Source organism: Miniopterus natalensis, chromosome 3 (genome assembly GCF_054644295.1).
Source record: "Miniopterus natalensis isolate mMinNat1 chromosome 3, mMinNat1.hap1, whole genome shotgun sequence".
NCBI lineage: Eukaryota > Metazoa > Chordata > Mammalia > Chiroptera > Miniopteridae > Miniopterus > Miniopterus natalensis.
The window spans coordinates 18910763-18931249 of record NC_142083.1 but is presented as its reverse complement, the minus strand read 5'-3'; the positions used below and the strand labels follow the sequence as shown (position 1 = coordinate 18931249).

General features: G+C 43.0%; 1 protein-coding gene across 1 annotated transcript in view; it reads right to left on the bottom strand.

Annotated features, from left to right (window-relative positions):
- MYO10 (myosin X) overlaps positions 1-18918 on the bottom strand; it is a 179996-nt gene extending 161078 nt beyond the window's left edge. The window contains exon 1 of the mRNA XM_087815337.1: positions 18468-18918. Coding sequence (XP_087671463.1) covers positions 18468-18488 — 21 coding nt within the window. The 5' untranslated portion in view covers positions 18489-18918. The remainder of the gene's footprint in view (positions 1-18467) is intronic.
- Between the last annotated feature and the right edge of the window lie 1569 nt (positions 18919-20487).

The window sequence follows — 20487 nt, the reverse complement described above, 5'->3', positions numbered from 1 at the left end:
CATCTGCTGATGACAGATCACTGGTGACAGCATTTTCATTTACAGTGATATATGGGAAAAAGAAAAAAGAATCAACCAATGAATGCACAAATAAGTGGAACAACAAATTGATGTTTCTCTCTCTCTTCTCAAATCAATAAATTTTTTAAAAAAGGAGTCTATTAAAAAAAGTGTTCTGCATTACTTGTCTACATTTTACAAACTGAGACAATTCAAAGACATCTATATATCTGTCCTCTCTTTAAAAACTAGAAGGCCTGGCAACCATGAGCCTTAATTCTCCCAGGTCTATGAGCTCCAGTCAGCCACAGTCCCCACCAGGCCCTATCACCCACAAGCTGGCTCATTTCACTCATTTTCCTTACCTGCTGGCCCCTGTGGGCCAGTATTTGGAACCCTTTTACAGACTGCCTCATGGAGTCTAGGTCTCAATATAGGGCTTAAAAAATGTGTTATTTTGTACATAGTGCCTCCATTCAGAGTAAGCTTTTGAAGGGAAGTGTTTCAATTTTTAATGGGCTTGTCAAGCAATGCTCTTAATTAAACTTGGCTCAAATCAAAAGGAAAATGAATATGTTTTTAAGCCAGTCTTGGACATAATATATTGAATCAAATCTTAATTCTGACCAAATGGCAGAATAAAGCCCTTTTTAAAAGCATGAATTTTAGGCACTCAAGTGAGTAAGTATTCTATTTATAGCTGCCAGAGGTTAAGGCTTCCAACATTTTTCAGCCGCCACCGCCCCACCACTAACACACGCGCACACACACACACACACACTCTCTCTCTCTCTCACACACTCACACACCCATGTCACCACCTCAATATTGAATTTCAGCCTCCAGCAAGTCAGACTTTTTCCATTAGTTTGGTTTGGGATAATTCCTGAGCTAAAGGCATGCTTCCTGGCTGGCAGCCAACTGAATGCCAGAACGCAAGGAAATTCTGTTTATTTCTCAAAATAATAACTGATTCTATCTTCCCTTTCGTGTTCAGCAAGTTCACCGAAAAGGAGCTTACATTTGTCACAGCGCTTCTATTCTTCCATGATTGATATCCTAACACGAATATTAAAAATGGTTGCTTTCCCCCAGGTATAAAACAAAAACTATTTCCATATTCAGAATTGAAAGGTGCTAAAAACTCGCCAAATAAAAAAGTCCAAGCAGCTGTCAATATTCTCTTAAAACTCTTGCCAATTACTTTAAAAAACCCAAACCTTGAGTGATATAATCAACTCTTTACTGACTAGCAATAGAGGAAGGGGCGGGACACATGGTAATTCCGCAGGAAATCCGGCCACTGTGCCATAAATTGCTGTGAGTTTCAAACAGTGCTGTTCTGCTTCCCCTCACCTGGCCATCTGAAGCTCAAGACTGAATGATTAATGTCAAGTTCTGCCCGGGGAGAATCTCCGCCTCCACAGGCCTGTCTTTGGAGAAATTGCATCTGCAGGGTAGAGACTCCTGCTAAAAAGGTATATCAGACCTGTCATCACTGAGACCCCAGGACAGCAACCAGTCAGAGACTGGGGAGGAGTGAGGAGGGGAGGTTCTGCACAGAAGCATGACCAACCCTGGGCAGTGGCCTAAGCAGTGGTGTGTGGTGTGGGGTCGCATGGCCAGGGGACCATAAGCTCTCGAGTCAGAACAAAAGTAAGAACCAGTTAGAACCACGATACATCCATGTGTATTAAAGTTCAGAAATAAGGCAGCAAAAATCAGAGTTCCAAATACAGCAAGCAAAGCCAAGCCTATACTTACTTGGGGTGCACGGGGAAGGGGCGATGAGGGTACTGCTGAAGAGGCACCAGCAGAAGGAAGAACCTCCATAACGCGGGGTCCTCTCTGCACCTCAATGCTGAATGCTTTACATCATTTCAGTAAGGCAAGAAACAATATACAACACCCAGCTAGCCTGGGCTCCTCACTGGAAGCAGGCACCTGGGATCATGGGTCTGGGCAATAAGGAAGGTCGGGAAAGGCAGAGCAACATCTGTCTGATCCCAACAAAGCGATAAGGCCTTACTATTAGGGCAGGCACACAGAGAGAACTCACTGCTGGAGTCCACTCTGTTGATCCCACCTGCTGGCCACACAGCCATTCTAGGTGGTTCTGACCGGTGACACCTTCCCAAGGACCTTCATGAGCTTTGCTGGAACAAATCTATGAAGCCTGCAGGACCCATTTATAAAAGAACCTAATGATGATATCCATCGTCAGTAAGCCTACACTATCAGAGAGTAGCCAACAAAAGGACAAGTTACTATGTCCCATCACACCTCAGGGCCAGTGATATCCAAGGAAACCTATGTGGCCATCTATTTCACTGTTAATTCTGCAGACCTGTTATTTTTGTTAAAGCCACTATTTTTGTTTTGTCCACTTGCAATACTGAGTTTCTACCCCAGATATGTCCTATATTTGAGGGAGTCCTAGACAAAACACACCCTCATACTGGGTACACAAGCCATGAAAATAACCTTGAAACATAACTGTTGCCCAGTGCGAGATCACTTTGCAGCATTAAGAAAAGTCCAAACATTTGATAAATTCATAGTTAGTCTCCTAGACTGGCAATGCACCTGGCAGGGAGAGCTGTGATAAGCTCCTGAACTATCAACTTGGAAAAAAATAATGAACACAGACTCTGAAGTCACAAAAAACTTGGAATCCCATCTACCAGCTATGTGATGTGACTAGTTACTCAGTCTCCCTAAGCCTCAATTGATCAACTCTATATGAATTAACAATAGTTTCTAACATGCAGGGGATTCAATGACATGATGTATATAAAGGGCTTAGCATAGTCAATGCTACCAAGTAAGTGTCTCACAAATGTCTCCTATTATTGTTAGTTTTAGAGGTTTATAGTGTCTGGATAAACTTTAGAGACCCTTCAGATTCATCAGTTAATCAACTGTACTTCTTCAGTGTCCTCTGGTGCCGCCTCCATAACATCACAGTCTCAGTGAGGCAGGGGTGGGAATTCAACTTGAGCCTAGATGTCAATTTGAGCATAGCCTTAGTCTCACACACGCCAGGTCCCTCACAGGTCCCTTGGCACAGCTGAATCACGCTCAATTCCATCAACAGTGGTCTTTAACAAGAAGTGATCTCTGAAGCAAAGAAATCATTCACCACACTCGGGTTTCTTATTAATCTAAACTAACTGAACTGGTGAATAAGTGCTTGGTGCCGGTCCCTTACAAGCTGAATAGCTTGGTCACGAGTGTGAAGTCCAAGCCTTGATAACAATGTCATTGCTGAAGCCTCATTACTGAACCTATCAAGCCTAGATTTCCATCATGAACCATCTCCAAAGACCTTAATTCTATGTCAGGGTCAGTTAATACCCAACAAATTTTCCACTTTAATTAATTTTGTGTCAACAGGTAGAGGCACAGACCCTTATGCTAACAAATTAAATATCCCATCTGGAGTCCTGCAGAGTCTATTTAAATGATTCCCAATCAATAAACAAAGCATATAAGATTCTACGGTTCATCTAGAAAGATGTCTCATTTACAGCATCTTACACATTAAAAAGCAACAAAGTCAAAAGAACATAGATTAATCTTTTTTTCTTTTGTCTTCCTGCTAGAAAGGGGGGAAAAAGTGATAAGAAACATGGAAAGAACTCACTCCTACCACAATGTACACTTTAAACATCTTACAATTTTACATGTCAATCTTATCTCACCAAAGCTGAAATAAAATAAAAAACTCACTCCAAAACCACAGATGAAATCCAGGAACTTTAAAACAAGCCCAACTTAATTTCCCTCCTGCCTGAAGGTTTGGGGAGAGTAAGGCTGTAAACTTGTAAGTACTCTTCCAATTATTTTCAGCAAATGCGAGTTCCGCTTGCTGATTCAATGGCCTTTATCGAGCAGTGATTCACTCCTGTGGCTTCCAAGAAAACAACATGCTAGGTGAAAATTAAGCAGAAAGAAAAATCACACAGTTACTCATCAGAGCTGAGAGGAGCAGAGAAGAAAAGAGAAGGTGTAGAGTTTCACTTATCCCTGGTTTCGAGAAGCCGCCTTTTGCTTTATCAAGATCAGTCACCCGAGTGCTTGGTAATTAACTCAAATAATCAAATGACAGGGAAGGTCCAGAGAGCAGAGTGCAGATCTCTGGTGGAGGCCCTTTCCAGCCTTCCTCCGTCTCAGAAACCCGTATCGGTTTCCTGGTGTTCTGTGGCAGAACTTGTCCAATTGTCCACTCTCTTGCTGTTTTAGGATAAGAGCAAGCTCATAGTTAAGGAAGTCTGGGGAAAAAATGTTTATATCCCACTATATAAATATACATTGTTATACCTAATAAATATATTTTATTTATTATTCACTAATACTACAGAAATCAATTTTGGAATAAATATAACTAACATATAACTATAGATTTAGATATATAGTATAATTAAGCTATAAAATATAATTCCAGCCCTGGCCGGTTTGGCTGAGTGGTTAGAGCATCGATCCACAGACTGAAGTGTTACCGGTTTGATTCCCTTGACCTCAGCTGCAGGTTCAATCCCCCGCCCTGGTCAGGGTGCATGCAGGAGGCAACCAATTGATGTGTCTCACATCGATGCTTCTCTCTCTCTCTTTCTCCCCCCTCCTCCCTCCCTTCCACTCTCTCTGAAGATTAATGGAAAAAATATCTTCAGGTGAAGATTAAAAATATATTTTTATATATATATATAATTCCAATGTTAAAATTAATTTTTAAAAACCAGATGAATGCATCATACGCACACACACTTGCATATATACCCCTAAAAAACATACTACAGGGACGATCTTGGCACTATTGGCATTTGGACTGAATTGACCTGTGTTGTGGGAGCTCTCCTGTGCATTTTAGGATGTTTAGCAGCATCTCCAGCTTCTACCCACTAGTTGCCAATAGCAACCTCCCCACATTGGTGGTAACAACCAAAAATGTCTCCAGACATCGTTAAACATCCTCAGGAAGGCAAAATTGTCCCAAGCTGGGAACCACTATTCTATATAAAACAAAATTCTAATCCCATTCCTAAAGATCTACCCAGCCCTTACCCACATCCAGACTGCACACTTCATGACAAAGAACACACCTACTGACATAACCACGCTAGCACTCTTCTTTGTAAACTACAAAAATCTATCTTTGTTAGGAATAAAAAACATCAGCAGCTACCATATCACCATCTTAACTGCATTACAGCTTTTGAAAAGTCAATTTAAATGTAAACCACTAATTATCTTTTAAAACTTTCACATCACTTGAAGGAAGATCAATCTCCCAAATAGTTCCTCAAAATTTTATTACTTGCTGTGAACATAAAACTGTTGTTTAAAAAAAAAAGTCTTTGTAAGAGAAAATGTATCCCTGAATGTGAATGAAATGGCACTGTTATCTCTCTTCTGAGGAAGATGTGAGCAGACCAAATGCCCAAATCTGTGATGAGAGGGCCACTGCCATGTACAAGGCAGACAGCAGCTGTCAGCTCTGCAGACGACCAAGATTCACAAAACTGCCCACAGATTCCAAAGCAAACATGCCTCTCATGGCATCACTTCATGGGAATCTGGGGTTTGTCAGAAATAGACCAAAGCAACGACCAATGACTCAGGAACTCCAGCGAGACCCTCACCTTCGTAGAGATGCTCCCCAGAAACCTACACAAATTTCATTAAACTAGTCTTTGAATCTTCCCAAACAGGACGCCTACTATGCCCCTCACTCAGGATGAAGGGTCACTTGCTACCGTCACATTAACAATCAGAAAGACTGTGTTTTCGCTTTGTTGGATTACAGGAAAATTTCTTTTCCTTGTTCCAGTTGCTGGCCAAAAAAAGGGTAATTTTTCCAGGGCTTGTATCACATGACTTTGGCCTACTCTCTATGGAGAAGCAAATACACGCTCCCAAGATCTTCTCTCCGGGACCTACTGCCATCGCCTCTGCATGAATCCCAGTTCCTTCTCTGGGTCCAAATCCTGGTTCTACCACTTCCCAGCTGGCGGAACCTGGGAAAATTACTTAGAAAAAATTCTAAGACTCTGTATTCTCATATGTAAAATGGAGAGGAGAGTGGTACCAACCGCATTAAGACTTTGGGGGAGATTAAATAAATTAATCCATGTAAGCAATGTTAACACAGCCCCAGCCCACGGTAAGTGATCAATAAATTTAAACTAGATAAGAGAAAATGCAGGTGACATGGAGGCTGAACAGACAGCACACTGGCTAAGCCCCAAGGCCGAGTTCCACTTATTCAAACTTCCCCACAATATCAAATCCTAATTATACATCGAATTTCTTCCTTGGACAAATAAGCTGTTGACTTGAGTTAGAGAACACTGTTAGAATAAACATTTTTTTCTTTAAAAAGTAATTTTGTCCCGAGTAAGGTAAAGACAGGATATACCCTTTACAAAAATAAATAAATAAATAAATAATAAACAAATAAATAAATAAGCTTCCAAAATTCTGCTTTCCTTGAGGGAATGGCTATTTAACTTCATCAAACATTTTATAATAACATGAAAGAAAATCCTCCCAGGGCCCTTAACTTCCAAGGATATCCCATTTCCTTGTCTCACATTTACACGCCAACTCGAAAGATTCCCATTTAGGGATCTGGTGGAGCTTAACAAGCCTGTGGGGATTTTAAGAGACTCAAAGGACACAACCTAAGTTGTATTTCTGACTCCATCATTTGTGGTAGATTTGGGGTCAAGTAACCTAGTTCTCTGTGCCTCAGAGTAAAAAGAATCTACTTGATATCGCAGTAGTAACAGGAGAAGACAGAAAGAGGTACAGCCCTGTTAAGAGCTCTCTGAACTCCTTCAACGAGATTGTCCACGTCAGAAGCACACTTTCTTAGCACTGCATACAATGAACAGAAGAGCACGGCCTTAGGAAGCCAAGCTAGGATGATTTTTGCTCCCCACTTTCACTCTTGGAACTGATGACTCATGTTTGAATTTTTTTTAAATAAAATACTGGAAAATAACTATGGTGAAGAGACAGATGTACAAATTACCCCTCACAACTTATGCAAAACAGCCTGACTTGCTTACTCTCCAATATACTGTATGGCAGAATCCACTCCTAATTTCACAACCAAGAGCTCATTTCATCAGATGTTTTTTCTTCTGATGTTGACTTTGAAGAACAAGAAGAGACTCCACCTTTGAAATATTTGTAGAAAAGACACACTGGCCTTTGCAGAGAGAACCTTACGTGGACATGGTTTTAGGACCTAAAATACAGTGACCTAACCTACCAAGATCTGCACAAAGGCACGAAGAAAACTGTTAACAGATGAAAAAACCACCAAGAGAAACATCCAAGAATTCCAGTGGTTCTCAGGGTCTGAAGAAATTAGTCAGGATTTATAGTCTGCACCTGACTTCATATTCTTGAAGTTGAACTTGGCACCTATTTTTGAGAGAATCCCTAGAGAATGAAAATCTTTGGGAAAAGCAGTACCTATGATCCACAAGGCAGTATTCTGATGGCCCTACCTATACAAGGCAAAAATGTGTCAGATTATAGGGAGGCTGCTAAGTTGGATCTTCTTAAAAATCTGAAAGCAGTTCAGAAACACTGCCTACTAAAGACTACTTCTGACACCAAACAACACATCTACTAGGTGTGGAAAAAACCCACAGGCAATTTGGTCTTGGGAAGATGCCTGATTTCTGAAAAAGAGAGGCTCAGAAAGGCAGCAATGGAAAGAGGCTGTGGATGATCCTAGCCTTGGCCTCTAATGACACATCTTTGTTCTTGGTGATCTTCCCTAATTCTGCCATTGCTGCCTCAAATCCTCAATTACTGTGCATGGATGCAAAAATTGGACAGTGAAGAAGGCAGATAGGAAAAACACTGATTCATTTGAAATATGGGGTTGGAGAAGAGCTCTACAGATACCCTGCACTGCCAGAAAGACCAAAAGGTGGTCCCTCAATCAAATTAAGCCTAAAACATCAAAGGAGTAAAAAAATGACAAAGTGAAGCTGTCCAATTTTCACATCCATGCATAGGATTGGTTGGAGTGTCGTCCCATACACCAAAAGGTGGTGGGTTCAGTTCCCATTCAGAGCGCATATCCAGGTTGAGGGTTTAATCCCTGGTTGGGGCGCATGCAGAAGACAACCAATCAGGGCAGAAATATCTTGTATTGTTGCTCAACTATGCATAGTGTTCAGCTTCCCAAGAAGTCTTGGCTCGAGCAAACTCCAATATCCATTTGCTCACCTGCCAAGTCCACGTGGCGCTGTAACATCATGAGGTTGTGACATCGACAGCATTAACCATGCAAAAAGTCAATTTATTTCATGAAGTTTGTGCTAGGGGAAGAGACCACAACTGAGCAAGGTGAATGCTACTGGCATCTAGTGACTCAAATCAAGGGATCTAACTCAACATCCCACAATGCACCCGACTACAAGGGTTGATCTGGCTGAAAATGTCAACAGTGATGAGGCTGAAAAGGCCTAGAAAGAGGGCACATTTGTCCACATCTGCAAATCTGAGGCTGAAAACTACTAGAGGGATGAATACCTTGGCCCTTAGCCTACATCATTAAAAGAGCAAAATGGGGGAGGAAATAAACAGAGGCAAAGCTGCATAAAATGACAACATTGTAAATGATGTAGTATTATTTGCACTTAGCACTCAACACTTATTTTAAAGTTCATAGAAAGATTTCCTGGGGGTAATTAATTAGAATAATAAGCCTTAAAGTCAAACATACAGACACAAACACATACGTGTTGCATGTCACCCAAATCCCTACAGTTAGAACAGCCACAACGTAACTGCTGTGGCCCAGGGTTAACTCCCAAGGATACTTACGATGCATAGGAATGAGAATTAAAAGAAGAATCCATACAAACAGTACCCTAAGCAAATGGTCAATGGCTCCCCAGGCAGCACAAGGCTGCATCCCTTGTGTGTGCTTTGGTCTTAAATGAACATTAGCAACCAGACTGGGATTTTCTGTGTGCCAGATGTAAATCAACAGCCCTGCTGTTAACTAAGAAGAATGCCTCTCTCCTCCACCCAGACTCAAAAAAGAACCTAACAGTGGACACAGAAATCTAGTACTCAATGTTAACTTCCTTTGTGAAACTAATGCATATCATTGAGAGTCTAACAAAAAGTTATGAAATCCTTCTTATCATAAATACATCACAACAGGGTGTCTCAACTGTGCCTGCAGTAAACTGCACTGACACATCTCATAAAATGTTGCTGCCAAATCTTAAGTAAAAATGTGCAAAACCCTTTGATCAAACATCTCCACTCCCAGAAAATGTTATCTTCAGGAAGTAATCAGACAAGCATGCAATGATACAGGTACAAGAATATTTGTGTGCTGTCTTCTATAAAAGCAAACAACTAGAAACCACCTAAAATGGTCACATAAATGATGATGCCCCAGAGAAATGGGCAGGGCCACTCTTAGAACTGGACACTTAAGACCCCTGCCTTGAGCTATAGGCTTTAGAGTGCCCTGTACATCACAAAGGCAAAAATTAAAAAATAAATAAATAACTAAACAGAAGTTTCTCAAAGAGCTAATCACGGTATTATTAATTTTGAACTTGCGATAAACGGCAGTTATTTGTTATGAACTATTGCTTACCCTTCATAATATTAGCAAAAGCTTCCCCAAACCCCAGAAAGCATGAATTTGGCCATATCACTTTAAAAAATGTGTTTTTAAAAATATTAGAGAAAAATTTTCTCAATAGAAAAGGAATGAATAAAGAATGTGAAACATGCAACAAAATGGATATTTCAAGAAAATATGAAAAAAATCAGGTTAAGGAAATTAAAACATTTGTATGACTAGGAAGAAAAAATTCACACACACATGATTCCCTATCATATTGTTATGCAGACTATTTTATGGGCAAAGTACATTAAGGTATAGTCTCATCTGAAAACAGATTTTTAATGAATTGACTTCTGTGTTTTTTCTTTATAATATGCACAGCATTGAAAAGTCTGAAGAACAATTTAAGAAATATTTAATGGGCCTAGAGATTGTTTTAAGAAATGGTGAGACTCACAATATTAATAACAGGAACAAAGTTAAAATTACAAAATTCTGTACATCCTGAAATATCAATAACTTATCATATGCAATCCTATTCCTTTTAAAATCTAAATATTGCTATATGAGTTTTGTTGACAATGCCAATAACTACTGTCCAGCCTTAACAAAGCAGGCCTTCTCCAAACTGAAATTAACACAGAAACAAATATAAGAACCACGATGATTCAAGAAAGGTTTCCTACTTTGATGTTACTACCAATAAAACATAAATTACTGTGAAAATCATGACTATAACCATAAAATTAGTGATTTTGCTGAAATACTGGCAAGAAAAATAGGTTATGGAAACTATATTATGGAATACATGTCTATTACTCATGCACACATCACTGGTCCATCAAAAGGACACCCAGATGTGTGCAACTACAATTATCTTCATTCACCTTTGATAGTCTGCTGACTTTCAGCAGAAAAAAATATAGCTTTAAATATTTTTCAATTGTGTCCTAGTGAAGGTATATTTGTCAAGGTAGGAGAATAGAAGAGATTTTATTTACCAGTTTGTAAGCTTGATTCATAACTTTTAAATATTTAGATTTGTGATATGGGCCCTGCATTTGTACTCTTGCCCCTGGCCCTGAAAATGACAGGGACTGCCTGCACACATGCAAGTTTCTTGACATTTAAAGCTTTTCTCAATCAACCCTTATGTGAAAAACATTACAGGTGTGCTTTTACCCAAACATATACAGAGGCATACAAAGCATACACCACAAAACATCAAGGTAGGGCCCAGGAAGGTTTTTGCCTTTTGCTTACAGCATTTTCTAAATTTTCTAAGCTTGGTGTATATTCTTTGCAGAAAAAAATGGTTTAAGAATGACAAAGAAAATTAATATAGCAAATCTATATTTAGCTTTTTTCCCCAGCAAGAACACTTTTAATGCTAAATGTATTTCTAGTAATCTAACTTAAGTATCTATGAAGCTAATAAAACCCCAAAATGTATGGCAGGCCACACACAAGTATGCAGTCAACTAGATAAACTTTTTAACAGAATTTGAACACACAAAGTAGACATCGTGAACACACACTCTTCAGAGAAGTCCACCTCTCTCCGCAATGTCAATGGATACTCCTCACACTATTAGCTGATCCCCCCAAAAATGACATTTAAAAGAATTATGGGATTTTTTTGGGACCCAATGTTGGATAAGAGACCAAGTGAAAAAAGCTGCATTCCAAATCCCCATATCTTGTTTTATCTTGGCCTCTAAATTGCAGACAGGTAGTAAAGATAACTGTGCCTACCCAAAAGCGCAAAAATTCAACCTTGCCTACCTTTTCTAATATAAATATCTAATATTTTAAATTACTACGATGTCAAATGCTTCTATGCCGAGGTGATTTAATCCTGAAAGCAGCTACTGAAGCTCGGGTGATGGCAGGGGTCTGAAATGTACAGCTCCCATAGGCCGCTCCCTGGCTCTGACTGGATCCCAGCAGATGCATCAAGGCTTTGCCGCAAGAATGCGAACACCTCTTCCTGTAACTGCCAGAGTCAGTTGATATGCTGTCATGTGCCATGAGATGCTAGAATGAAATTGGGGACTCAAGTTTCTTACTTTCGGCCTGGTGGACACATTTTCCGGAAAGTCCTCGGCAAGGAAAACTGTATTCAAGGAAGGTTGTTTGAGAAACGTTCCTCTTTGCTGTCATGATCACTCCAAGCTAACAAGTAAAACACAACTGATATGCAGAAGCACTGGGAAAGGAGCCAGAACCTTTACTCAGAAGAGAAGATTCCATCGGAAAACCTCAAAGAGGAATAAATGCTCTAATAACTGAGCATTAGAATTGGGGGGCAAAATGAGTTGCCCAATCCTTTCTTTTAATAAACACTTCTCAAAAACCCAGTTTTCCAAGTGCCTTCTTTTACAATCTTCCTACCATCCTCAGGAGGTTGGGGCCAGCAGCTTTAGAAATCACATTTTACAAAAAACAAAACAAAACAAAAAACACCAACCCAGAAGATACCTGTCTTTCCTAAGTAAAGAACAAACCAAATAAAATTAGCGGCATGTTCAAAAGCTGATTCACAATTTCCTGCTGGGTTTGCAATGTTTCTGGGATGTGGACCATTTGTTTTCTCAAACTCCCATGCTGTTTTCAACTCAAAAATCAATTACTAAGTGCCTACTGTATATGGCACTTCATCAAAGAGCCTGGAAACGATGATGCAGGCATAAGGCTAATGACACCAACAGGAGAGAAAGTCAGCCAGGCTGTGAAGAGCTCAGGCGCTCTAGAGACATCCTGTCTGAGTTCAAATCCTGTGTGACACTGGGCCAATTACTTAACCTCTCTGTACCTCACTTTCCTCATAGAGCCTTACTCTCAGGGTTAAATGAGTTATTGAATGTAAAGTGCTAGGATCATGCAGGGCACATAGTGAGCACTCTATAAACATTAGCCATATTTATTACTGTCTTCAAAAAATTGTAAAATGCTTTGTAATTAATGAAAAAGGTTATGAGCATCTCCCCTCCCGCCATAAAAAGAATCTGTACCTGAAGGGAAAGTGAAGGCCATACAAGGATAGAATCCCATCCTTAAGGACCTTTCAGTGCAAACGAGGTGATAAAACTAGTAAATGGGATATTTAACCTCTCAAGGCTCTGTTTACTCATTTCAGAAGGGGGTGATGGTGGAGGAGAAGATATGTAAAGCAAACAGGAGTAAATTCCTAAGATGACCAGGACAGAAAGGCAGAGTCAAGTTCAGAGAAAAGAGAGGTAGGGGTTGCCATGAACTAGACCTGTCAGAGATGGTTTCAAAAAGGAGCTGGGCGAGCAGGCCATCTGACCTGGTTTGCACAAAGGTACGGAGCAGGGCTAGGAAGAGAGACTCTGGAGTCAAATTCTTGAGAGGGAAAGAGAACAGAGTTGCAAGATCAGAAGGCCTGGAAAATCAGACTCAGGAACATGAACTTGATTTTGTAAGCAATATGGACATTGCTGTAGACAGGATTCTGGAAATACAAAATCTGCCAGAAGGGTATAGGTTGAAAGGGAGCAAATTAATAAATGCAATCCAGCACCAGATATGATACTGGGGACCAGCTCTAAGGCCAAGATTTCCCTGCACCTGTGAGTACTGGGACTCCCTTCGCTGTTAATTTCTCAGTTACTATAACTAAACTCTTATTATTACTCACCCACCTACCACGTGCCAAGTACATTGTAAATCTTATCTCGAATTCACCTAAGAGCCACGCGAGGTCAAGGAGATTATGCCCACTTACAGACCAGAGAAACAAAGGCCAGAAAAGTCAGGTAACCTGGCCAAGCTCCCACAGGTGGGAGGGGTACAGCCAGGCTCCCAGAGGCCACATCTTTTCTACTTTTATGGACAAGGTGCTTTTCCCTCCGCCTAGGGGCCGGGCCTTCAGGCACCAGGAAGTCTTGCCAAGCTTAATGTAGACTTCAGGGGTTGCTCATTCCTGAATATTTCCTGCAAATTAATAACATGAAAATGTTACGTAGCAGTTACCCTGAACATAAAACCTTGAACCCATCAACAACAAGGTATCCTATCCTACCAGTCTCAGCAGAAGAGCACATTCAAGGCTCGTGTCCTTACAGGTGACTCTACTTAAAGCCAGCAGAGCTGGAAAAGCAAACATTCTACTTGCTCCCTTCACCATTCTGCTTAATATGAAGGCCCCGCCCAGGCTGGATTGTGCCTGATAGTGCGAGAGGTGAGAACAAGAACAGCAGGCCCCGGGATAAGGGGAGCCCCCAGCCTGCCCTGGCCAGGGAGATCAGGGCTCCCTGCTAGCAACAACTGTCCTGCTCGCAGCTGCTCCTGGGGCTTTGCTGTTCCCAGTGTGTCAGGAGCCAAAAAAATGTACTTGACAATAGAAATCTTTGAGAGGGTAGAGAAAAGGCAAGACACTATAACTTCATTGTGAGAAAAGGCAAATACCCTGCTTCTATCATACAGTTGTCAAAAGGGTGGGCTTCAGGATTTGGTGGGGCAAGGAAGTCCTGAGTGCCTCCCTTTTGCCCAGGAGAGACGATCTGGGGGGAGGGAAGGGGCTGCCAAAAATAAGTCTTAATTTTTTTATTTATTTTTTTACCAAAACAAGAAATATCAATATGGTCTAAAGCAAAACAAAATAAAATACTATGAAAAAAATAGGTTCAAGAAATCTTACCAACTTAAAAAGCTAGCTGAACAACTCCAGGTAACAACCAAACCCAAACTGAGTGGCAAGGAGGAGGGTGTTTCCACTGAGCATCTTGAGAGCTGTTTGTTCCCAGGGTGAACCAGGCTATAAGAAACAGCGGAAGGCATTCCACTATACCCAACAATTTATCCCTCAAAACATTCATACCTGCTTCCTGTATCTGTATTTATGAGCATATTTATGTACATTTTTACATATTCATTCTGAAAAAATCAATGTCCCATTAATAATCCTCAAAAGATCTTTTCCTTGAACAGCCATTATGCCACCCCTGTTCCTAGAATAGAAAACAGAAAAGTCAAGCTCATTTACGAGTTCAACTGTTAGGTGCTTACTGGCCCCTCCAGTGTTCTAAGCACTGTACTAGGCCCTGGGTACATGGAAACAGCGTCCACACTTCAAATATCAACAACATGTTTGCACAGTAGTCTTGCTACTTTGCTGGTTAAGACTTCTCTGCTTTTTTAAAAAAATTGCTTTGGTTACAGACATAGCAAAACTTAGTTGCTGCCTGAAGTAAACTTTTTAACAACTTACCTTCAAATGCTAAAAAAACAAGTTTTCCCAGAAGTGCACACACTACTTACTTGAGAGAAGCCATAAAAATCTAAGGCAGGCCAGGCAGAAACTCCATTAGGGAGTGTGGGGTGCTCAGTTTCTCCAGTCCCGGGGTACACTTTGAAGTCAGCAGCTATCAGCTGAGGGACCAGAGCCTGACAAGCTTCCCCGCTGGCCTGGCCGGCGGGAAGATAGATGTCTGCTGCTACTTAAAGCAGGCACTCACAGGCAAGAAGGCTGTGCACGCAACACGCACAAGAATTCATTCCACGAGGCAACCGCTTTGTAGGTATAGATCAATGGTTCTCAAATGGCAGTGATTTTGCTCCCTGTGGCTTATTTGGCAATGTTAGAGACATTTTAGTTGTCACAACTTGGGGGCTCTACTAGAATCTAGTTGGTAGAGGCCAGGGATGCTGCTAAATATGCTACAAGGCACAGAACAACCCCCAAAACAAAGAATGAACCAGCCCAAAATGACAATGCTACCCAGTTTGAGAAACCCTGGCCCTGCTCTAAGTAACAACTGCTAGTCCCAGGTGCTCCTGTTTCTTATTATTTGGCCATTCATACATGAAGCTAATACATAAAACATCTAGTTCAATGTTTTTTTCTCAATCGTTAGCATTAGCTTCAAATTGTCGTCCAACAAGCAACAAGTCTTTATGCCTAAATCACAGTGGGGAAAGTTACCAAAGAACAGGCTGCCACTTAGTGATAAGGAGTCCCTACCATTTTCCTGTCCTTGGAAATATATCACTACCACACTTATTGTTTCTACTCTCACAGGACATAACAAGATTTTCTTCACTGGACAGTTTAACAAAAGGATGCTCTGTTATAAGACACTAAATAGCAAGAAAGGATCTATGTTAAGAGTCTGTCTTCAATTAACAGAACACTGTGTGGCCACTCTGACTGGCCCTACTGGTCTCCACCTTAGGGGCAGAACTTTGAAGGCTGATTAGAAATACATCTCAAGATTAAAAGTACAACTTTAAGTAAGTGAAAATATCCCCAAAATGAAAATTTTCACCAGCAACAGAGAGAAAATGCTCTGGATTCTATAACAAGCTCTTTAACCTTGGGCAAGTGAGTTAACAACTTTGAATTAAAATTCTTCATCTAGAATATAAAGGGGATAGAGTAGATGATCGCTAAAGGCGAACTTCAATATTATATTCATCATTGAAATAAAATCCAACTGGGAATGCAGACTGGTGGAGCCACTATGGAAAACAGTATGGAGGTTCCTCAAAAAATTAAAAATGGAACTGCCTTTTGACCCAGTGATCCCACTTCTAGGACTATATTCTAAGAATCCTGAAACACTAATCAGAAAGAATATATGCATCCCTATGTTCAGAGCAGCACAATTTACAATAGCTAAGATCTAGAAACAGCCCAAGTGCCCCTCAGTAGATGAGTGGATAAAAAAGCTTTGGGACATTTACATCATGGAATACTACGCAGCTATAAAGAAGAAGGATCTCATACCCTTTGGGACAGCATGGATGGACCTGGAGAATATTATGCTAAGCAAAATAAGCCAGGCAGAGAGAGACAACTATCACATGACCTCACTTATATGTGGAATCTAAAGAACTTAATAAACTGATGAGCAGAATAGATTCAGCGACATGGAAGCATGGATCAGGCTGACAAATCTCAGAGGGAAGGTGGGGGTGGAGAGAGATTAACCGAAGAATTTATATGCATATATGCATAACCCATGGACACAGACAATAGTGTGGTGAGGGACTGGGGTGGGGGGGTGGAAGGGGTCAATGGGGAGAAAAAGGGACATCTGTAATATTTTGAACCATTAAAATAAAAATAAATAAATAAAAAAGAAATAAAATCCAACAACTAGGTTTTCTTGCACTGAACCAAGCAAGGTACATAGTGTAAGGAAAACGGTTTTTAACCAGAAATTGTGAGGGGCAGCTATCCCCTGTTATCCTGCAGTTCTCCCCACTTGCACTAGGGGGCAGAGCTCTTCCCAAGGGGACCCACCCCCTGTAGTCCACAGGCTTCATGGGGACTGGGATCCCCAAAAAACCCAATACAAATTCTATGTCTCATCATATTTCCTAAGGGACCCAGAACACACAAAAACAAAATAAAGTCCCCCAAAAAGGTTAAGAATTAATGTCCTGCAGGCAGAGCCTAGGTTTTCTTACAGATAAAGGTGATTATACACAGTCACTGGTCTTTCATTATTGGTTAACCTGAAACTCCTACAAAAAGTTCTGGTGCCTTCTTACAGGCATGAAGTTCTAGGCATGAAATCTCACATTTATAGATTTCATTCTTTAAAAAAAAGTTAAAATACATGTTAATGGATGATTAATTCCTTTCCAGCCCACCTCTCATAGAGAATGGGGGTATCATGTGAGATGCCACTTTGAAAAAAACCTGGATATTACTATTACACAAGAACATTATTTATCATTTGGGCCATTATAAATAGTTGTCTAAGTGGGAATCCAGAAAGCAAAAATGACTTGAAATATTATATCCAATTATGCCTGATAAAGCAAATTAGCCAACACAGAGGCAAACCCTCCCCAATCCAATTTGCTAGAACGTTCCAAAACTGTCCTAGATTCAGGAAACAACCCCTGGCTTTCAATGAAAGTCACATCAGACTCCCTTAAGTCAACTAAGTTTACTTTGAGCCACTTCAAACCTCAAACTTAAACAGAATTTATTAAATAAACACAACCAAGAAAGGAAAGGGAGCCAAGAAACCACAGTAACTCTCGATCCCAGGAAAAAAAAGAGGGGTGGGGGTTCTCAAGTCAAGGATTTCAAGTAACCGTGGTGTCCCGCCCTCAATGAACCCTAAAAAGGGGCATCAGTTTATTCTTTTAAAATAGCCATTGTCTGCCCTAAACGACTTTCTTTACATTCAAATTCAAAATCTGCCAAGGACAGTCGGCACAACTACATGACCTTTTGATCTCGCTTTCTGTAGCGATCTCAAACCCTAAAAGAGCGCTTCTTGGTAAGAGCTAGAAGTTAGACGCCAGAGGTCCCGCGGGCAGAGAACACGGCGAGCGATTAACCCTCGCCTTTCCCGCTCACACTTCATCCAAGCCCGTCTCCCCTGGACGCGTCTGCACCCCTCGCACAGGAAGCCGGCACGTTTTGCAAAGGAAATACCAGACCTTTCTCGGAGAAAGGCACGTCCCGGTTGAACATTTTATTGGGCTTCCTGCACCCTGGCAGTCGGGCAAGCAGATGTCCTGGCCAGGCCCCTGCGCCCGCCGCCTCACCTCGCGCGGGCGCCGCGGGGACCCCGGTGAGCCAGCGACCCGCGCAAGAGGAAGCTCACCTTCCCTACCTCCCGGCAAGTGGAAGCGCGGGACAGAACAAAACCTGCCTCGGCTTACTCCCCCGGAGGGTGAGGGGGTGCTCTCAGGTGACTCCCGGGAAGTTTCGTCCTCTCGGGCTCAGGGCGAAACCGGGCGGGCGCGCGGCGCGGTGGGCAGATCCCTCCCTGAGGGCACCCGGGCCGGGGCCGGACGGGAAGGGAGCCCGCGCCGGGTTCGCGGAAAGCAGCCCGAGCGGGGCCGCGGGCGCACTCACCTCGGGGAAGAAGTTGTCCATTGTTCCAGCGCGTTTCCCCACTCGCCCGAGTCGGGCGTCCAGCTCGCGGAAGTCAGCCCAGCAGAAGGTCCGGGGAAACCATGCGTGTCACGGCGCGACTCCCAGGAACTCGAGCCCTCGGGGCTCCCCCGCTGCCATCGCCTTATCCCCTTCTCGTCTTTCGCACCTTTTGTTCGCCCAAAGCCAATTCTCTAACTTCGGCGTCCCAAACGCAGCCTTTGTCTCCTCTTCCTCCAAGTTCTTCACTTCTGGGCGCAGCGCGCGCGAGCGGAGAACAGCTGGTGGCACATTCTTCCCCGGGGCTCTAGGGGAGAGCGGCGGGGAATTTGGGAGCGCGCCCCCTCCCTCTGAGCTGGGGCGAGGGGCGCTGGGCGCCTGCAAGGGGACAGCGGCCACAAAGCGAGCCCCGAGTCGTTCTCCCCGCGCGAGCGCCGCCGCGGTAAGTATTCGGGCGCCGCGGCTCAGCCGGCTCACCGCCGCTGAGACTCGCAGACCCGAGCGCACGCCCCGCCCCGCCCCGCTCGCAGGCCACGCCCACCCCGCCTCGTCCCGCCCCCCCAGGAGCCCAGCCCCAGCCATCCCCGCCCGGCGCTTCCGCGGAGCTCGGCGCGGCCAAGCGGGCGCGCCCCGCCCCACCTGCAACCCAGGCCCCGCCCACTCCGCCCCTGGGCAGCTCCGGGCCCCGCGGCAGGGGGAAGGCGGGTTCCAAGTGGCTCGCTCCTGTCCCCGCCTCCCCACCTAGGGACCCGCGGGGGAGCTGATCTTTCCTCGGTGATAGAGACCAAATAGTCACCGGGAGGAGGGGCCGGGGGATTCTTTTGTGCCTTTGATCTCCAGCGGACCCTGGAACCCGCGCTACGCGGATCTCATTATGCAGCTCGGCAGAGGAGCGCCCTCGGGAAGGAAGCGCGGTCCGCGGAGCGCCGGGCTCTTGGGCCAGATCAAAGCGGGGCACGGAGGCTAATCAGAATTCTGGAAGCTGCTTTCGCGTGTTGAGTTTCTCTTCTGCCGTCAGGTTAACAGACATTCTCATAGCCGCGAGGAAACGTACTTTCGTAAACTGGAAGAGGAGGTGGCCAATTGCACCTTTAAAAATGGAACCTTTTTGTAGGACCTGAAGGAGACAGAGATGGATGAAAATCAGATGGATGAAGGATCACACCCACGGGTACTGAGTCCTGGTTTCCTCAACAACAGGTCCTCCAGCTTTAGCGTGCACAGGAATCACTTGGGAAATTTGTTAGAAGGCAGGCTGGAACTGAGTGGGGCGAGCGCTGACAATCTGCATTTTTAGCAGGCCCTCCTGTGCAGGTCTGCAAACTAGAGCCTGTCTGTAACAGGTAGAGAAATGCAGAATAAAGGTTTAGAAACTTTTGTAACGATTTTAAAATGCCACGGCATCCAAGTGCATGATCATTGGACTCTTTGAACTGAGTATAAACCAGTTTGGGTGTTGTCAGACTGCAGGGTGAGTCATATACCTGGCACAACAGGGATCTCGTATTGGTACCTGGCAGATTGGAAACGAAAACGACTGGTTCTTCACCACAAACAGTTTGAGACGCACTCTCTAGGGGATTTGCCAACTGCTCCTCATGTTTTAAAACTCAAGCCAGAAAGTCACATATTCCAGAGGAAGCCTACCTAGAGATGCCAAGCCACTCATCTTGCTTCCAGCTCCACCTAACCACAGGTGTGGCTTATTCCTAAGACTGTTGAGGAAACTACATCATATTGTAAGGGGCTTTTTATTGGTGTCCTACCCATCTTCAGCTGGGAAAATGGAAGCTCCTTAAGAGAGGGAACTGTGCTTTAAAATGTGTATCCCCAGTCTTTCTCAAAGAATGAACCTGTGTGAAAATCCAAGCATGTTTATAACCCATCTCAGAGCAGCTTTCCTGCGTTAATGTTTATTCAGCCAGCCATCCTTCGGAAAGAGTCAAGGTATAAATTAGTGGTATTGTGCTTTGCTGCTGCCCTGTTTCATAGGTTTAGGCAC